At 39.1% G+C, this 20362-nt stretch overlaps 1 protein-coding gene across 2 annotated transcripts in view; it reads right to left on the reverse strand.

Annotated features, from left to right (window-relative positions):
* Positions 1-19029, reverse strand: part of LOC137274194 (neuronal PAS domain-containing protein 2-like) — a 62118-nt gene extending 43089 nt beyond the window's left edge. The window contains exons 1-2 of one of the 2 annotated variants that reach the window (XM_067807247.1): positions 18797-19005; positions 990-1046 (exon numbers count right to left, since the gene is read on the reverse strand). In XM_067807247.1, the coding sequence (XP_067663348.1) occupies positions 990-1046; positions 18797-18903 (164 nt within the window). In that variant the 5' untranslated portion in view covers positions 18904-19005. Of the gene's footprint in view, positions 1-989; positions 1047-18796 lie in introns of both variants that reach the window. The other variant, XM_067807248.1, reaches the window with a different exon arrangement.
* Positions 19030-20362: the final 1333 nt, after the last annotated feature.

Raw genomic sequence — 20362 nt, forward strand, 5'->3', positions numbered from 1 at the left:
CTCAGGCACTCCTCGTACAACACTTTTCTGCCACACCTCATACCACCCCTCAAGCACTCCTCGTACAACACTCCTCTGCCACACCTCATACCACCCCTCAAGCACTCCTCATATAACTCTTTTCTGCCACACCCCTGGAGCAACTCTCATAAGCAGCAATCACTAAATGGTCAATCACCTAGTGTTGTGACGATTCATTGATACACATCGATGCATCGATTCATGGGCCACCGATACAGTGAAAAAATAAAAGTTTTGCATTGTTGTATATCCCGATATGATCCTTCAAATATGCCACAACAGCTGGATGTTTAACTTTGAACATTGCTGCATCACAATATCCGTAAAGATAATTGACTTATTCCTGTTTGATTATTCAAATACATGCTTACTTATTTTCCCTTCATAAGTAAGGACATTCTGGCGCTGACAACTTTCTCAGATATAGCTCTTGCATGTTATTAACATTCACAACGTTCATATAAAAACTTAATAATCTCGTTTCAGAATGAGCACTGAAAAATGATGGCGATTTGATGAAATATTTTAAAACTCTTAAACTCTTGCTGTTATTAAGTATCACTTATCTTTACTTGAAATTATAAAGAAACAGTGTACAAGTTATGTTTTAAAATACACTGAACACAAAAATGCACATAAATTTAAAAGCCAAAAGTATGAAGCACTGCCCATAACACCTTGCATCAGTGAAATTGGTGGACAGTAATATCTGGTTTGTAGAAGCCCCAGTATCATGAAACGTATCATATCGCCCCTCCTTTTATGGATATTTGAACTGAATTACAGCTGAAATATGCAATACTTTGACAACATACCATGACTAATATTTCCAGCATCATGATGCATCATATTGCAGGCTGTATGCCAATACCAGCACTAGTTTGTCCCTTGAAGCCACGCACAAGCACAATGAACACAGACTAACAAGCAATACCACTATGGCAGCTGTAGGGTCGGGACAAACCTACCTTTTAACATTATCTTTCACATCATCCTCAAAATCGTCAAAGCCCATGATACTCTCACTGAAAGGAAACAAAACGTACAGGAATGACATACATGCACAGAATATGATGTTGGTGAAGGAGGTGCAGCTGTGAGGACAGTTGGCGTCACACAATACACCAGTGTATGAATTAAGGCTATCTGGACACCAGTGTAGGGCTAGATTTTTTACAAACAGTCTCATTTACGGTTAGCCACACAGATGGTCTGGTAAAAGGTTTAGATGTTCCATTTATCTGGGAAACTTCATCAGATCTGGTCTGGTTAAATCATTTTTCAGCTGGTAACTTCAGTCAGGCTAGGGTTTGGGCTTATTCCATACACTGAATACACAGGGTCCAGTACAGTGTAAGTCTTCAATCTACCAACAGATATGTTATGTCCAAACAAACTAGCATCTGCACTCCTAGTGCTGAACACAAGATCACGTAAAATGTGCAATATGTTTAACATGTAACACACACTTTGACATTGGGTGCATGTTATTGTACGAAACAAATCTGTATGCTGTGTCAGCGCGCAGATAAACTGCACATAATCTGGACCCTGAGTATGAACATGATCAGTCCTATATCCTCATAATGATCCAATCCCCGTCTTTCAGAGATTCCTATATCATTCATGAATGCAGCATGATGCAAATAATTGAGTTCCTATCTTTTTAATTTAAAACAAATGCAACACCTGTAACCACAATCAAATTAGCCAATAACTACAAATTCTTCAGTTCCTTCCTCATATTTTTTACTGAATGCAAGGTTTGTGAATTTCCCCCTTTACACAGACTGCCAACAACATTTGATCGCAAGGGCCAGCATATACACAGCAAACAGGAAAACAGTGCTGACAATTTACTCAGTGAAGACAAGCTCCTCGGTTGCCCTCTAGATCATGGAAGGGCAGTCAAATATTCAACATGAGACTGAGTTTAGATCAATGTTGTTACAAGCAAATTCCTGTACTCACATAAATAATGGGGAAGTCACAGAGGTGGCAACTAGGCGGTTTATAAGGACAAAGTCATGGACATTGATTCATGGAAAAGTGTCCACTTCCTGCAGTTTCCAAAAGTATTGAACAACTGTTTCTAGTTATTGCAGCAAGGTATAACCAGGACTAAACAACTCTACTGACCATATCCACCTACACAGTACAGATACGTTGGTCCCTTGATTACTCTTCACTTCCACAATGGTTGTGAAATCAGTTCAAATTAGAACTGTGAACAAAAAAGAAACCATATTACCATTTAAAGAAAGTTCTGATACATATGAGAGTTATGTAATCAAGGATATGACAGGTGCAAGAGTTGAGGATTACCTATAAACCTGTAACCGAGGAAAGATAAGTACAAGAGTTGAGTATTACCCATCAATTTGTAACTGAGGTTATGATAGATATAATAACTCAGGACCCGTGAAGGTCCCAGGGTAGAATAGGCCTTCAGCAACCCATGTTTGCCATAAAAGGCGACGATGCTTGTCGTAAGAGGCGACTAACGGGATCAGGTGGTCAGGCTTGCCGACTTGGTTGACACGTCATCGGTTCCCAATTGCACAGATCGATGCTCATGTTGTTGATCACTGGACTGTCTGGTCCAGACTCGATTATTTTACAGACCGCCACCATATAGCTGGAATATTGCTGAGTGTGGCATAAAACTAAACTCACTCACTCACTCACTATAATAACTCAGGATTATCTGTAAATGTGTTACTGAGGTTCGAATAGGTATGAAAAGTAAGGATTACCTGTAAATGTTACTGAGGTTCAGATAGGTATGAGAAGTAAGGATTACCTGTAAATGTGTTACTGAGATTCAGGCAGGTATGAGAAGTAAGGATTACCTATAGAAGTGTTACTGAGGTTTAGATAGGTATGAGAAGTAAGAATTACCTGTAAATGTGTTACTGAGGTTCAGATAGGTATGAGAAGTAAGGATTACCTGTAAATGTGTTACTGAGATTCAGGTAGGTATGAAAAGTAAGGATTACCTGTAAATGTGTTACTGAGATACAGGCAGGTATGAGAAGTAAGGATTACCTGTAAATGTGTTACTGAGGTTCAGGTAGGTATGAGAAGTAACGATTACCTGTAAATGTGTTACTGAGATTCAGGTAGGTATGAGAAGTAACAATTACCTGTAAATGTGTTACTGAGATTCAGGCAGGTATGAGAAGTAACGATTACCTGTAAATGTGTTACTGAGATTCAGGTAGGTATGAGAAGTAATGATTACCTGTAAATGTGTTACTGAGGTTCAAGTAGGCGTGAGAAGTACAGATTTCCTCTAAATTAGGGCTGGAATGGACATACCAGATATCCCAGAGAGGCAGGTAATGAATTAGACCTGAATCCCCAGGACAGGTAACCTGTATACCCAGGACAGGTAACCTGTATACCCAGGACAGGTGAATAATGGGCAAGACCCGGGTACCCATCTCAATACCCTGATCTGTTATGGTCATGTGACTAACTGATTAGACTATGTAATATGTTATTCTTTCATGATTTAAAGGTTGCAGTGCCTTGCAGATTTAGACATAATTTACAGTTACTTCTGTTGAATGTAATACAAGGTTAAGATATGAAAAAACTCAAACGTTTAGCCTCCAAGTTCAAGAATACAATGTCATTTCCTTCAAATTTGAGTTTAGGATTTAACATTACTGGAATCCAAGCAGGGTAGGGTAATAGCGGGGAGGTACCCAGGTAGAAAATGTGGATCCATCCCAGCCCTACCCCACATCTATTTGACCTGCAGAAATAACTACTCATCCCACTGAGCTTCACATATGGAGACACACATACATTTGCATTTCAGCACAAGGTCTAACATAGCCAACACTGGAGGGAGGAAGCTAGGCCTTCTTCCACACACGGAACTCCAATAAACATGCCACAAGCTTTCACTTTATTTCCTCAAGTGACAAGAATCATAGCTGTAATTTTAGTGTAATGATGATCTTATACAGATGCTAACTTTGATAACTTCTTTGATGTTGGTGACGAGGGGACCTCTATGGATATACAGCTTCTTCACTGTAAATATGAGAGACGCTTTGATGAATCTACTTACATCACTATCATGCAAGTAGCTGCACTGAGCCATCACTCATATCATCATTAAGGAAGCCACATATCCATAGAACTCTCCTCATTGCTAACTCTGATTACAAAAAAAGTATTGATAATTGAAAAAATTAATTAAATTCAACATAATTACTACTTGTTTTCATGATCCACTACTAACTATGAAACATGAACTTACCATGGATAGAATTCATCATGATAGGAAGGCATGTCAGCTGGGAGTATATGTCCTTTCACCATGATGGTACTTAACTCAACTGAACTCTCTTACAAGGGACTTCTATTTTACTTCCGCAATTCAAATTGTAACTGAAATGCCCTCTCTGAACGCCTAGTGACCTGTTTTTGGCAGCAACGAACTAGGATAACCCGACAGAGAGTGACAAGATGTTGACAGGCTGCCTTTAACAAATACACCAGCAAACTTGCACTTCCTCCAATGGTATGACTGGGACCCCTCTCTCTTAGCTAAAACCTTTGACAGTAGACAGATTTTGTTGAAGAACTTTTCACTTACCTCCCTTTGGCATTTCTCTACCAGAATTTAGTAAGAAAGATGGAAATTCGGCTGCAGGTACACAGTGGGTTACACAGGTCAATAAAACATTGGCAGCAGTTCTCTCCCCCTACAATGTTGGCTCCTTCAGACAACCCCCAGGGAAACAATCCCCTTACCCACACTCAAGGCAATGGGAAACTCTTTTTGTGGGGTTTGGCTACAGACGTTTGTAAAACATTCAGTGTACATAGACTTGGGGCCATCTACAATTAAACAGGAAGATGAGAATGAGCAAGACTAGACCAGCAAGACTGCCAGCACATCAAAGTGGATATGATGAATCCTCAAATCCCATCAACATTACAGCACAGATATTGTATTTACATGAACAAGCAATACTACTTTCCACACTCTCAGGTCCACATAATGCCACTATTCCTCTTGAATTTTTAAGATTACAATATCTGATTAGTAACATAGAATGAAGGAACGAAATGAAGTTGATACAATGCAGAAGTAAGTCCAGATGTATAGCAAACACTTTTAATTACCAGTCACCAATAAAGCTGGACTAACATGCACATTTCACTGCTGACTGATTCACTTGCAAGGTATTGCAAGGTACACTCACAGTATTGTCAACTGACAGCACACAGTATACACAAATATTGGTATATTACTCAAATGTCTTCAACCCAACTTATTTAGTATATGTCTGCAATATTTTCACTTGTCCTAAAATAATTTAGAGTATTTTCAATTGCCCTAAAAACTTTTCAAAAATTTTCTGACTTATTTTTGACTATTTTCAAAGGTTTTGCACATTGTTCTGTATCATTTTGAACTCTGTTTATGATCCAATCACAGTTCCAGATATCATAGAAAGTAAGTCAAGTCAAGTCAAGTATTTTTTATTCCGTACGTAGGCCACAGGCCCATATACAATATACACGCAATTGTTACAAATATAAGTTAATTATTACAGGGTATACATATTAATGGTACATGTGGATTGTATTAACAGATTCTTGTCACTATAAATATAACATTGTGATATAAACATATATACACACAAATGTAAATATATGGTTAAAATGTACGAACCTGTGGTTTGAAGAAAAATTATTGGAGTTTGATTGTCCTGCTTTTATAAGCATGATAGATATGTTTACATAAATTTCTTAAGATTGTTTCATTGTTCGTTGATAACAGAGACTTAAATTTATAGTAGTTTGGTTGTTTCTGATATATACATGGCAAGTATTTTAATCTTAGTGCGTTATATTCAGTACATATAAAGATGAAATGGTACTCGTCTTCTACACCTAGATTACACAGAGGGCAACTACGTTCAGCAACCTCGACATTCATCCATCTACCTTCATTATACTTTAGCCTTAATAATCCACATCGGAATTTGGTCAAAATATTTCGAAACTTTTTGTCCAATATACATGGTAAATATTTTTCTGGAGTTAACAGACTTTTAAACTCACGGTACATATGGTATCGTGAACTGTTATTCAATGTACCGTTCCATGACTGAAAAAATATATTGATTGCAACAGTCTTGAATCTACTTAAAAATAAAGCTGCGTCACCAACTGTCTGGGACATCTAGACGTAACCAAACCCATGTGCAAAAAGTATTTCTCTTATATAAGAAGCATATGTCTTGTAGCCACAGTTATCGTAATACACTTGCAATTTGTACACTTTCAAGGGGATTCTATCTTCATGCATATGAATAACCTTTACCCAATATTTCATAGTTTTACACAATGTGTTTATATAGAGAGGATATCTTCCACATTCGCCATATACAATAGCAGTAGGTGTTTTTTAGTTTTATGCCCTTTTGCCAATATTTCAGCAATATCATGGTTGGGGGACACCAGAATGGGCTTCACACATAGTACACATGAGGGGAATCAAACCCAGACACTTCAACCATTAGGCAGGTAGTATGTACAACCCCCTCCATTCAAACTCACTGATGCTTGCCTCTTGCACTATTCATTTGCATTTTTCACAATCATAATAAGTTGTCTTCTAAAGAACACAGTCTCTAAACACCAAATGATTGCTCAGAGTGCTTAATTACAATCTGATTACTATTATCCTGGATAACCCAAGCTGCCTGTTAGGTGCCAAAAGGGTTATAGTCATACGAATTTATCCAACCACGTGCCTACTTTCTTCTGGTTGAACAGAAGCAATTTTGAATGAACTCACCTGCCTAAGGTGAGACCACACGTATCACATGTGCTTCGTTGTGAACACAGTCACGTCATGGTTATGGTCACGGTCACCCATCCATTCCAAGGACACATCTTGGATTCACAATTGCGCAAATTCATGCTCATGCTGTTGATCACTAGTTTGTCTGGTTCAGAATAGAGTATTTACAGACCACCACCAACACAATGACAGGTTGTGTTGGACAGGTATAACTTGATGGGGGAATCCCTTAGACAGTGAGTGAGTGAGAGAGTTGAGTTTTCTGCCGCACTCAGCAATATTCCAGCTATATGGCGGCCGTCTGTTAATACTCGAGTCTGGACCAGACAATCCAGTGATCAACAACATGAGCATCGATCTGCGCAATAGGGAACCGATGACATGTGTCAACCAAGTCAGCTAGTCTGACCACCCAATCCCGTTAGTCACCTCCTACAACAAGCATCGTCGCCTTTAACATGGCAAACATGGGTTGCTGAAGGCCTATTCTACCCTGGGACCTTCACGGATCCCTCTTCAGAAACATCTCTATACAATATCCACCTCCTCTGTACATGTTGGAAGAATCCAAATGTTGTACAAATGCACTGAAGGCGACCACACTAGCCAATCACTGACAAAAGATGAGGACAAAGTCATCAGTATCAGCAGCAATGGTAAAATATTCTTCATGAATACGTCAACTAGGAATGACAATGTTAAATGTTCTTCACATTGATCAAACAAAAACATATGTATGTAAAGTATGCCCATATAAGCCTAATAAACGCATCAACATTTCCTTGACGTATAGTCTCTTGTTACACTCAGGTGTAAAATCCTGCCAATGTATTCAAGTACAAGCAATGTCAGACTGCAAGACAAAAGCCACAAGCTTCAACTTTGACAGTCTTTTCAAACACCTGGTAATGCACTCTAAATTCTTCCTGGAAAACCTCAACTTAAAAAACTCTGAAAGGAAGACATAATTGATGACAAAACACCATTTCCATTATCCACAAAATAAAAATACAGTACTGATTATGATATATTACATTTACATATTGAGAAATAGCAGTGTATCACAAAACACACACATCTGGATGTAGAGAGATGGATCATTGCACGCACAAGCTCGTAAAGAGCATACATACATCATGAACTGGGCTGTTTTTCAGTGTTTAGTTAAATGCATATAATCAATTATGGTTGCAAAGAACTAAAATCAGTGGGGTCTTTGAGTTGGGTATAATTGTAATTCACTGTATGTATATATATATACCAGCATAGGATGATGCTCATAAAAATTCACTGTCCCCAGAACCAAGCCAACAACAAATTGGACTCTAAAACCAAAACCATCCATCTAAAGAAGCTGCATCAACTCCAGGATAATAAAAGATCAAACTCTATTAAATCTCACCCCAGTGTCACATAGGAACCGTGCATCAAGAACTTAATGGTCACATGCAAAGTAAAACACAATTTTGCAGATTTTAATGCTTTTCTTATGCACTTACTGAAACAAATCATCAAATATGCTAATTCAACCTATTAACATGATTAAGTTGAAAAAAAACACGATGAAAAAAACACCTGCAAAATCGAAATTCAAACAAGGTCGTGAGCAGTAGCCTAATCTTGGTTGTGTACACAAACAAGAAAATAACCCACTACTTACATTAAAAAAAACCATGTTGATTGTGATAAGCACACTGTCACAGAGAAAACTCAAAGATGGGTTTTTTGACATGCCTGCTTGTCTGCTAATGACAATATGCAATGCACAACTTCAATCATTGTCCACATGCAATTTTAAATTAACGCCTATCGGGCTTATAAGGCATAAACAAAGAGCTGACTAAGCGTATTGGCAAATGAACCAGTGGCAAATGAATAGAATTCGTTGCACTTAAGTGCACACCCACCAGATTCGGTTTCATGGCTGTTTTATTTCGAAAATACATGTACCGGTATTGCACTTTTGATTTGCGATTATACTCTTATAATAATAATTTTGTTTATTTGTTTTTTCTTAATCAGCAATGCATTTTATATGCAATTAATAAGTGGTAACTGTGTTTTAATTATGTTGGATTTTTTGGACAGTCATCAACATTAGCAGCAAGACTATCATCAAAAAACAAATCAACCTCTCAGCAAAGGGCCGTCCCCTGATACAACCTAATATTTTAGCTTGATAACGATGTAAGAATCTACATCAAAAAGTTGCTTACCGCAATAAACAAGAAGCTGTAATTCACGGAGTTGTATATTTCATTGATGAAACCATAGCAACACAGAAACACAGCTGATCCCTGTCAACAAGAGCTGTCTATCTTGTCTGATTTATTACTCAAAAACTGACTTGCACCTTGTGAAAGTTTGACTCATGATTACAGTCAAGTCTCGTTAATCTGACATCGTCCAATGTTGGATTAACAAGGAGTGAGTGAGTGAGTTTTAGTTTTACGCCGCACTCAGCAATATTCCAGCTATATGGCGGCGGTCTGTAAATAATCGAGTCTGGACCAGACAATCCAGTGATCAACAACATGAGCATCGATCTGCGTACTTGGGAACCGATGACATGTGTCAACCAAGTCAGCTAGCCTGACCACCCGATCCCGTTAGTCGCCTCTTACGACAAGCTGAGTCGCCTTTAATAGCATGTCAGACTAAATAAGGGAGTCTAAGTTACGTTTATTCCATTTGTTACATCCGATAAACGGAGGTCATATTAACGAGACTTGACTGTACTTGGAACTAATAATAGGTTGCAACTGTGCACGTACCAAAGCATCAGATTGAGCCCGGCTCATACATCCAGAATAGAATGAAACTTTCGCAATATACATCAGTGGCAAACAAAATTAAAAAACAACACAGAAAAGCACGCAAAACTGTGATTTCAATCTAATGCATGAAAATTCTACTAACAGCAGGTAACATGTGTATGTAATCTGGGCCTTCTCTGCCTTTTCATCAATCTGCCTAACTCGCATTCCTCACCATTGGTTTCCCACAAATGAACAAACACCCCCACCAACAACATACACACACCACCACCTCAGCTTCTGCCATATTAACTTACATTCACTAAATGTCATGACAATCCCTCCCATCTCATTTTGTTTTCCTAAGATCATCATCATGTCATTGTAACTCAACATGTAATTTTCTTTGATGCATTGTTTTCTCACCTTTGTTTTTGTTGGCACATTATCTCATTTTGCATATAAAAACCAATGTAACTAGTCACTCCCAAATATGCTTGAAAATGGTATAAGAGCCCATACCGAAACATCGTCATTGTTAAAATAAAGGAGTTAATCATCCTTAAAGTTGTATCATCTCTATGTGAATGAACTGTTCTGTTACCTTTTATTGTTGAAAAATTGGCACATACCAATCGTGACTTATTGCTGTAAAGCACAACCATTCGGCACCACTGAGGACATTTTCATCTATCACTTGCTAAATACACAATACCTTTGCCCATGGGCTGATTGATCATTTTAAAAATGAAATGCAACATGTACAAAAATGCTCTAAAGAGAGAGGTGTTGCTTGAGGGGCACAACCTTTCTCGACTTTAAATCATAACAAGTGATCTAACTGCTTACATGATTTATGTCTCCCTTCAAATAAATCTTAGCACAGAAACATTTGTTTGTATTTCTCAACAAGCATTAACATGTTCATCTTACTGATGCATATACTTGTGGTGTTATTGTATATTGATGCATATACTTGTGGTGTTATTGTATATTGATGCATGTACTTGTCGTGTTATTGTATGTTGATGCATATACCTGTCGTGTTATTGTATATTGATGCATATACTTGTATCATTGTATATTGATGCATAGACTTGTGGTGTTATTGTATATTGATGCATGTACTTGTCATGTTATTGTATGTTGATGCATATACTTGTCGTGTTATTGTATATTGATGCATATACTTGTATCATTGTATATTGATGCATATACTTGTCGTATCATTGTATATTGATGCATATACTTGTCGTATCATTGTATATTGATGCATATACTTGTGTTATTGTATATTGATGCATATACTTGTCGTGTTATTGCAAGGCCTTTCTCGCTGTCTGCTCAAATTCTGTTTCTGCATGACATCAGTGCTAAAAATATCTTTTGCTGGAAACAAAAATGAACAGTTACCTGATGTCTGGAAATACGACACAATCAGATTCTTTTGGACAGTATGACAACATCATTGGGTTTAAGATATGGTTTAAACATATTTTTACTCATAAAAATGAATAGGGATTGGTGAACAAGCATATCACCAACCCCACACCATTATGACATATAATAAAAAATATAAATCAAGTATGTGTTGTCATCAATAGCGACTATCATTTCAAAAATGTGTGTGTACTTATTTCATCAAATCCAAGCAGCACTATCATAAAAAAACATAAATAGAGAGTTACGGTTTGGTGTGTTTAACAAGCCATTTGTAGAAATGTTGAACAGTCATGAGAAAGTTATTGTTAAAGTTAATTATGTTTCTGTGAACATTTAAAGCGTTGTCGTTTGATGATAAAATCATGAGCGGAATGAACTCTGAGTACATTTTTTGTTGACTAGTGTGTAAATGTGTGTCAGCTATCTAAACACTCAAGGTCATGTGGAACACATTCAGATGAGAGCCAGACTACAGTGTGTAAATGTGTGTCAGCTATCAAAACACTCAAGGTCATGTGGAACACATTCAGATGAGAGCCAGACTACAGTGTGTAAATGTGTGTCAGCTATCTAAACACTCAAGGCCATGTGGAACACATTCAGATGAGAGCCAGACTACAGTGTGTAAATGTGTGTCAGCTATCTAAACACTCAAGGCCATGTGGAACACATTCAGATGAGAGCCAGACTACAGTGTGTAAATGTGTGTCAGCTATCTAAACACTCAAGGCCATGTGGAACACATTCAGATGAGAGCCAGACTACAGTGTGTAAATGTGTGTCAGCTATCTAAACACTCAAGGCCATGTGGAACACATTCAGATTAGAGCCAGACTACAGTGTGTAAATGTGTGTCAGCTATCAAAACACTCAAGGCCATGTGGAACACATTCAGATGAGAGCCAGACTACAGTGTGTAAATGTGTGTCAGCTATCTAAACACTCAAGGCCATGTGGAACACATTCAGATGAGAGCCAGTCTACAGTGTGTAAATGTGTGTCAGCTATCAAAACACTCAAGGCCATGTGGAACACATTCAGATGACAGCCAGACTACAGTGTGTAAATGTGTGTCATCTATCAAAACACTCAAGGCCATGTGGAACACATTCAGATGAGAGCCAGACTACAGTGTGTAAATGTGTGTCAGCTATCTAAACACTCAAGGCCATGTGGAACACATTCAGATGAGAGCCAGACTACAGTGTGTAAATGTGTGTCAGCTATCTAAACACTCAAGGCCATGTGGAACACATTCAGATGAGAGCCAGACTACAGTGTGTAAATGTGTGTCAGCTATCTAAACACTCAAGGCCATGTGGAACACATTCAGATGAGAGCCAGACTACAGTGTGTAAATGTGTGTCAGCTATCAAAACACTCTAGGCCATGTGGAACACATTCAGATGAGAGCCAGACTACAGTGTGTAAATGTGTGTGAGCTATCTAATGACGCAAGGCCATAAGTAACGCATTCAGGTGAGGGTTAGACTACAGTGTGTAAACAAGTGTAGGCTGACCAACAACTCAAGTGGAACACATTCAGATGAGAGCCAAAGTGCTAGGTATAAAAGTATGTGAGCTATCTACCAACTCAAGGACACGTGGAACACATTGAGATGAGAGTCAGATTGCTGTGTATAAATGTGTGAGATATCTAACAGCCCAAAGCCACGAGGAACACATTCAGATGAGAAGCAGAGTGCTGTGTGTAAACATGTGTGAGCAATCTAACAACTCAAGGACATGTGGAACACATTCAGATGAGAGCCAGATTGCAGTGTGTACAGATGTGTGAAGTATCTACCAACTCAAGGCCATGTGGAACACATTCAGATGAGAGCCAGACTACAGTGTGTAAACATGTGTGAGATATCTAACAATTCAAGGCCATGTGGAACACATTCAGATGAGAGCCAGACTACAGTGTGTAAACATGTGTGAGATATCTAACAATTCAAGGCCATGTGGAACACATTCAGATGAGAGCCAGACTGCAGTGTGTAAAAATATGTGAGCTTTCTAACAACTCAAGGCCATGAGGAACACATTCAGATGAGAGCCAGACTACAGTGTGTAAATGTGTGTCAGCTATCTAAACACTCAAGGTCATGTGGAACACATTCAGATGACAGCCAGACTACAGTGTGTAAATGTGTGTCAGCTATCTAAACACTCAAGGCCATGTGGAACACATTCAGATGAGAGCCAGACTACAGTGTGTAAATGTGTGTCAGCTATCTAAACACTCAAGGCCATGTGGAACACATTCAGATGAGAGCCAGACTACAGTGTGTAAATGTGTGTCAGCTATCTAAACACTCAAGGCCATGTGGAACACATTCAGATGAGAGCCAGACTACAGTGTGTAAATGTGTGTCAGCTATCTAAACACTCAAGGCCATGTGGAACACATTCAGATGAGAGCCAGACTACAGTGTGTAAATGTGTGTCAGCTATCTAAACACTCAAGGCCATGTGGAACACATTCAGATGAGAGCCAGACTACAGTGTGTAAATGTGTGTCAGCTATCTAAACACTCAAGGCCATGTGGAACACATTCAGATGAGAGCCAGACTACAGTGTGTAAATGTGTGTCAGCTATCTAAACACTCAAGGCCATGTGGAACACATTCAGATGAGAGCCAGACTACAGTGTGTAAATGTGTGTCAGCTATCTAAACACTCAAGGCCATGTGGAACACATTCAGATGAGAGCCAGACTACAGTGTGTAAATGTGTGTCAGCTATCTAAACACTCAAGGCCATGTGGAACACATTCAGATGAGAGCCAGTCTACAGTGTGTAAATGTGTGTCAGCTATCAGAACACTCAAGGCCATGTGGAACACATTCAGATGACAGCCAGACTACAGTGTGTAAATGTGTGTCATCTATCAAAACACTCAAGGCCATGTGGAACACATTCAGATGAGAGCCAGACTACAGTGTGTAAATGTGTGTCAGCTATCTAAACACTCAAGGCCATGTGGAACACATTCAGATGAGAGCCAGACTACAGTGTGTAAATGTGTGTCAGCTATCTAAACACTCAAGGCCATGTGGAACACATTCAGATGAGAGCCAGACTACAGTGTGTAAATGTGTGTCAGCTATCAAAACACTCTAGGCCATGTGGAACACATTCAGATGAGAGCCAGACTACAGTGTGTAAATGTGTGTGAGCTATCTAATGACGCAAGGCCATAAGTAACGCATTCAGGTGAGGGTTAGACTACAGTGTGTAAACAAGTGTAGGCTGACCAACAACTCAAGTGGAACACATTCAGATGAGAGCCAAAGTGCTAGGTATAAAAGTATGTGAGCTATCTACCAACTCAAGGACACGTGGAACACATTGAGATGAGAGTCAGATTGCTGTGTATAAATGTGTGAGATATCTAACAGCCCAAAGCCACGAGGAACACATTCAGATGAGAAGCAGAGTGCTGTGTGTAAACATGTGTGAGCAATCTAACAACTCAAGGACATGTGGAACACATTCAGATGAGAGCCAGATTGCAGTGTGTACAGATGTGTGAAGTATCTACCAACTCAAGGCCATGTGGAACACATTCAGATGAGAGCCAGACTACAGTGTGTAAACATGTGTGAGATATCTAACAATTCAAGGCCATGTGGAACACATTCAGATGAGAGCCAGACTACAGTGTGTAAACATGTGTGAGATATCTAACAATTCAAGGCCATGTGGAACACATTCAGATGAGAGCCAGACTGCAGTGTGTAAAAATATGTGAGCTTTCTAACAACTCAAGGCCATGAGGAACACATTCAGATGAGAGCCAGACTGCAGTGTGTAAACATGTGTGAGACATCTAACAATTCAAGGCCATGTGGACTGCACTGTGTAAACATGTGTGAGTTATCTACCAACTTAAAGACATGTGAAACACATTCAGATGAGAGCCAGAGTGCTGAATATAAACGTGTGAGCTATCTAACAGCCCAAGGCCATGAGGAACACATTCAGATGAGAAGCAGAGTGCTGTGTGTAAACATGTGTGAGACATCTAACAATTCAAGGCCATGTGGACTGCACTGTATAAACATGTGTGAGCTATCTAACAGCCCAAGGCCATGAGGAACACATTCAGAAGAAAAGCAGAGTGCTGTGTGTAAACATGTGTTAGCTATCTAACTACTCCTAAACCATTATGTCAATGGCTGCTACACATAGGATATCTATATAATGCACACATCCGCGCACTAGTGCATGCTCAAGGCGCTAGTACTTTCTGACCCCTGATCAATGGATGTCAATCTCGACAGCAAATTGTATAAAAATCTCAACTCCCTGAGGAGTATACAACTCTTGCAGCTACTAGAGGCACAAAGTTTATTGTGGCTTTCTCATCCTAACAAGGCACCCATTAACAGCTGGGTGGACTGGGACACACAGTCACAGTACTTTGTCCAAGTTTACTGCTCAGATACAGACATACAAGCAAGATACAAACAGCTTTAAAATCTGTGCCACTTGACCCATCTCATCTTGCACAAACACTTCAGAACTTAAGATAAAAAACGAAACATAAAACATTAGATTTTCAAAGAGCCCAAGGCAGATTATTCAATTTCTGTCATGTATCTGCAGGAGGAATATTACTGTAACACCAAGGCCATGTGACAAAGCAGTGATCTAATATTGAGGGAGTTTTGTTTCATGCCGCACTCAGCAATATTCTAGCTATATGGCAGTAGTCTTTAAATAATCAAATCCAGACCAGACAATCCAGTGATCAACAGTATGAACATCAATCTGCGCAGCTGGGAACCGATGACATGTGTCAACCAAGTCAGCAAGTCTGACCCCCCAAATCCTGTTAATCGCTTCTTCCGACAAGTATAGTCACCTTTTGAGGCAAGCATGAGTTGCTGCAGACCTATTCTACTCCGGACTTCACGCGCCTAGTCCTCCAATAAATAAAACACACATATGGCGAAAACTCTGAGTGGGGTACTGCCTATTCAGTTAAGAAATATCCAATTCAAATTTGGTGCAGTGATTGGATAAAAGTGTTATTTTATCAGAAATTATCAGCTTATTTACCTACAGGTTTTACTGAATAATTAAACAAAAGTAATATTTTGGCACAATTTATTGTGGGGTATGTCCTGTGTCGTTGTGACAACCCAGTATTTAGCATACACACAACCATGGTGATATCCAAAGCAATTCTGGATATTATTACTTGCCTGGTCTCTCAAATGATTTTGTTAAATTGATCACGTTCTTTCTTATGTACCAAGCGCTAGGGCTGCTCAATATAACCAGTTTACCAGTAGTTACCAGTTCAGACATGAAAACAATACATATTGCAATACGCAGATTGAAAAACAGATATTCTGACATGCATTTCCAAAATTTTGTTTTGTACCACAAAATATGAAATATTATTCTTAAAAGTTTTGGGAACCTGGAGGGTGAGGCATTGTTTTGCACATGCATCTGCATAAAAATCATCATCACCCACCCTTACCAGTAAATACCACCCACACCCACTTCCCAAACTGCTACCCCTCTTGTCATATATATTAACAGTCCCTTATACAAAAATACATCAATGACAAGAAGGAAGCTGTCATACTGCATTATACAAATTTACCTGAAAACAACTTCATGGCTGCAAAAAGCCAACGTACATATACGTACATATATGTATTTACTCTATACCTAAGTACATTTGTATACATAACTGTGAATCCACAAGTTTATATGGTGAAAGATTTTAAATCTTTGAAATTGAAGGCATTTAGAAGTGGAATGCGTAAGAAAATCAAGATTTACGCATGTCAACTTCTTTACAGTCAATAACACGACATTTCGGAATGTATGCTTGCTAATACATCATCACCTGAATGTTGTGCTATTCACAATAAAGAAGTTGACATCCATAAATCTTGATTATCTTGGGACAAGTTTAGGTAAGCATAATCCAATCTAACATCAGAATTCAAAGGGATCCCTCTCACTGTCAACTACGCCCTCCCAAGCTTGCCCTAAATTCTGTTGCTGAAAGGGATGGGACAGGTAACCTGTATACCCAGGACAGGTAACCTGTATACCCAGGACAGGTAACCTGAATACCCAGGACAGGTGAATAATGGGCAAGACCCGGGTACCCATCTCAATACCCTGATCTGTTATGGTCATGTGACAAATAGACTAAATAATGTAATATGTTATTCTTTCATGATTTAAAGGTTGTATTGTCTATAAAGATTTAGACATAATTTACAATCACCTCTTTTGAACATAATACATCATTACAGATACTGAAAACCCAAAATTGTAGTCTCCATTTCTTTTCCATTTCTTTCAAATTTGATATCAGGACTTAAGATAACAGGTATCCAGAAAAGTAGTGTAATACAGAATGGGGTACCCATGTACAAAATTTGGACCCATCACAGCCCTAGCTGCTGATGCCATTTGACATCTGGAGTGAGTGAGTGAGTGAGGTTAGTTTTACGCTTTTAGCAATATTCCAGCATATCACGGTGGGGGACAACAGAAAATGGGCTTCACACATTGTGCCAATGTGGGGAACCGAAACAGGGTCTCCTTCATGATGAGTGAACACTTTAACCACTAGGCTACCCCATTTGGCATCTGGAGATCACATAGGACTATTAACAGAGCTGTTTCCTTTCAACTGGTTCCTTGACACAAACAAGGAGTTTCTGAATCAGGACATTTCTATGCTGTGTACAAGACAAATTCCTGCTGGCTATACAGAAATGAGCACACACACACACTCAAGCACACTGAGAACTGTCATATTCCATAAAACACAATATCACCCAGAATCGACTTGTAATCAGGCGATTGTTGGTTGGTTGGTTAACGTCTCACTCAGCAGTGTTTCAGCCACATGGAAGCAGACCGTAAAAACTGAGTCTGGACAAAACAGTACTGGTGATCAAAGATATCTGCATGAACCTGTCTTTGACTCATGTTTGAGAATTTGTTGATAGGTACCCTTCTGTATATGTCAATGTGTCATCAACTGATCTAATTCATGATGTTAGAATTCAACTACCCATCACAACAACATACACAGGACATCTACAAGTGATTTGCCTTGAACAGATACTTCTATCCTGATTGACTTGCCCTCTCTCATTGTAGTGAGTACTCAGCTGGGAACCAAGGACATGGGTAACTCAAACCAAGCACAAAAAGTAGCCCAGGTATATGCCACAAGATGGGGTATAACTGATTTATGGTCGATATGAATATATTCACAGTAACAATCGTAATATACAGCACTGTATCGGGATACTCTGCTCCACAATACCACACAGCTATGAATCGGACTATCACACATGTGATACAATGTCACGGAATATGCCGTGCATGTTACAAAACGTGTCTCTATGAATACATGAATATGTTAGGGCATAAAACGTATAATATTCATTCCGAATCATCAGGCAAATGTCAGTTTTAATGACTGGAGTTTTCTGAATGTTGTTTCATCTATCTGGTTGATCTCTCTACTAAATATCGATAATTCAGCAACAGGCATGTTTGGTGACAGCAGCGCTAAGCAAGGGGCAAAACTCGCGTCTTGAGGTTTGCAATATCCAGCAGTCTCTCGCCATCATGTTACCAACAATAATAGTGCTGTGTCATACTGTAATTCACGAAATGCGAACAGAGAGCGTAGTGTGAGTTAAGCCGTGTACACTGATCGAGCGTGAAACCTACCTGTCGGTGTTCATGGTGGAGCTAATGGAAGAGCTCGCTTTCATGCTCTTTACACTGCTGCATTTGCTGGTAATAGGAATCAACGCTATACGCTTTCCGTAATTCATTCTGCCGTGGGGCAGGCACTGTTCAGGTTGTAATCCCAGAGACAGTAGGAACACTCCAATTTGTCTAGGTATTTCCTAAACATTTAAACCTCACACACATTGCTTCCGCCATGGGGTTGTTATTATGTTTATTAGACCACCAATGAGACTTTCTTCCTGCTGATGGTATAACTCGTACGCGCGTGCGCGATATACTATATTAAACTCTTTGCCGGGATGTACATATAAATCGTGATAGGTTTTAGTCATCGCTAAGGTCCGACGCTGCACTGAGTACACAATGGCCTTCAACACAGTCTTGAACTGTAAAGCTAAATAGTAGTTCAGTATACATAAATAGGTCACGCATTCTAAGAAAATCCTTATTTGAATGTGAGATTAACATATCAGATAAGTTACTAAGTCTACTTTAGCAGCATTTTGTTTTGTTTTACCAAAATAATTGTGTTCAGATTTCACTGAACATTGAAATCGCCATTTTCTGACGTGTAGATCAGCGTTTGCAAGTTCTCTCATTATATTGCAAAAATAATTAATAAATTATTTCACTTATCTAATTTTGTCACATTTCATTCGTAGTTTGGATTATAATATTTATTATTGTTTACTATAACTTCTCTGAAAGTGGACACACTTATCGTATCATTTGTGTTGCTTTGTTCTGTATGCCGTTATATCGCTTACATCTCTCACCTCCTCAACTCACGTGGTGCCCTGAACTCGTGACTCAAGTACATAGGTCCATCTGTACCGTTCGTATTTTCTAAAAGTAGAGTGTGAGAAAAACAATAGCAGGTTGGATACCACATGGGCGCGACTAAAGCAGCGAAACGCGTTTCACAGCTCTGAACAACGGGAATATACTGGTAGCAAACAGCTTGTTTCATGATGATGATGATGATGATGGTGAGTGAGTGAGTTTAGTTTTACGCCGCTTTTAGCACTATTCCAGCAATATCACGGCGGGGAACACCAGAAAATGGGCCTCACACATTATACCCATGTGGGGAATCGAACCCGGGTCTTCGGCGTGACGAGCGAACGCTTTAACCACTAGGCTACCCCACTGCCCCCACACCTGCCTAAACCTCAGTAACACATTTACAGGTAATCCTTACTTCTCATACTTATCTGAACCCAAATAACACATTTACAGGTAATCCGTACTTCGCATACCTACCTGAATCTTAGTAACACATTTACAGGTAATCCTTACTTCTCATACCTACCTGAACCTCAGTAACACATTTACAGGTAATTCTTACTTCTCATACCTATCTGAACCTCAGTAACACATTTACAGATAATCCTGAGCTATTATAGTGAGTGAGTGAGTTTAGTTTTACGCCACACTCCTACCTGAACCTCCTTAGCACATTTATTAGTAATCCTCACTTCTCTTACCTTCTTGAGTGAGTGAGTTTTACGCCGCTTTTGGCAATATTCCAGCAATATCACG

Source organism: Haliotis asinina, chromosome 2, assembly GCF_037392515.1.
Source record: "Haliotis asinina isolate JCU_RB_2024 chromosome 2, JCU_Hal_asi_v2, whole genome shotgun sequence".
In the NCBI taxonomy this organism is placed as follows: Eukaryota; Metazoa; Mollusca; class Gastropoda; order Lepetellida; family Haliotidae; genus Haliotis; species Haliotis asinina.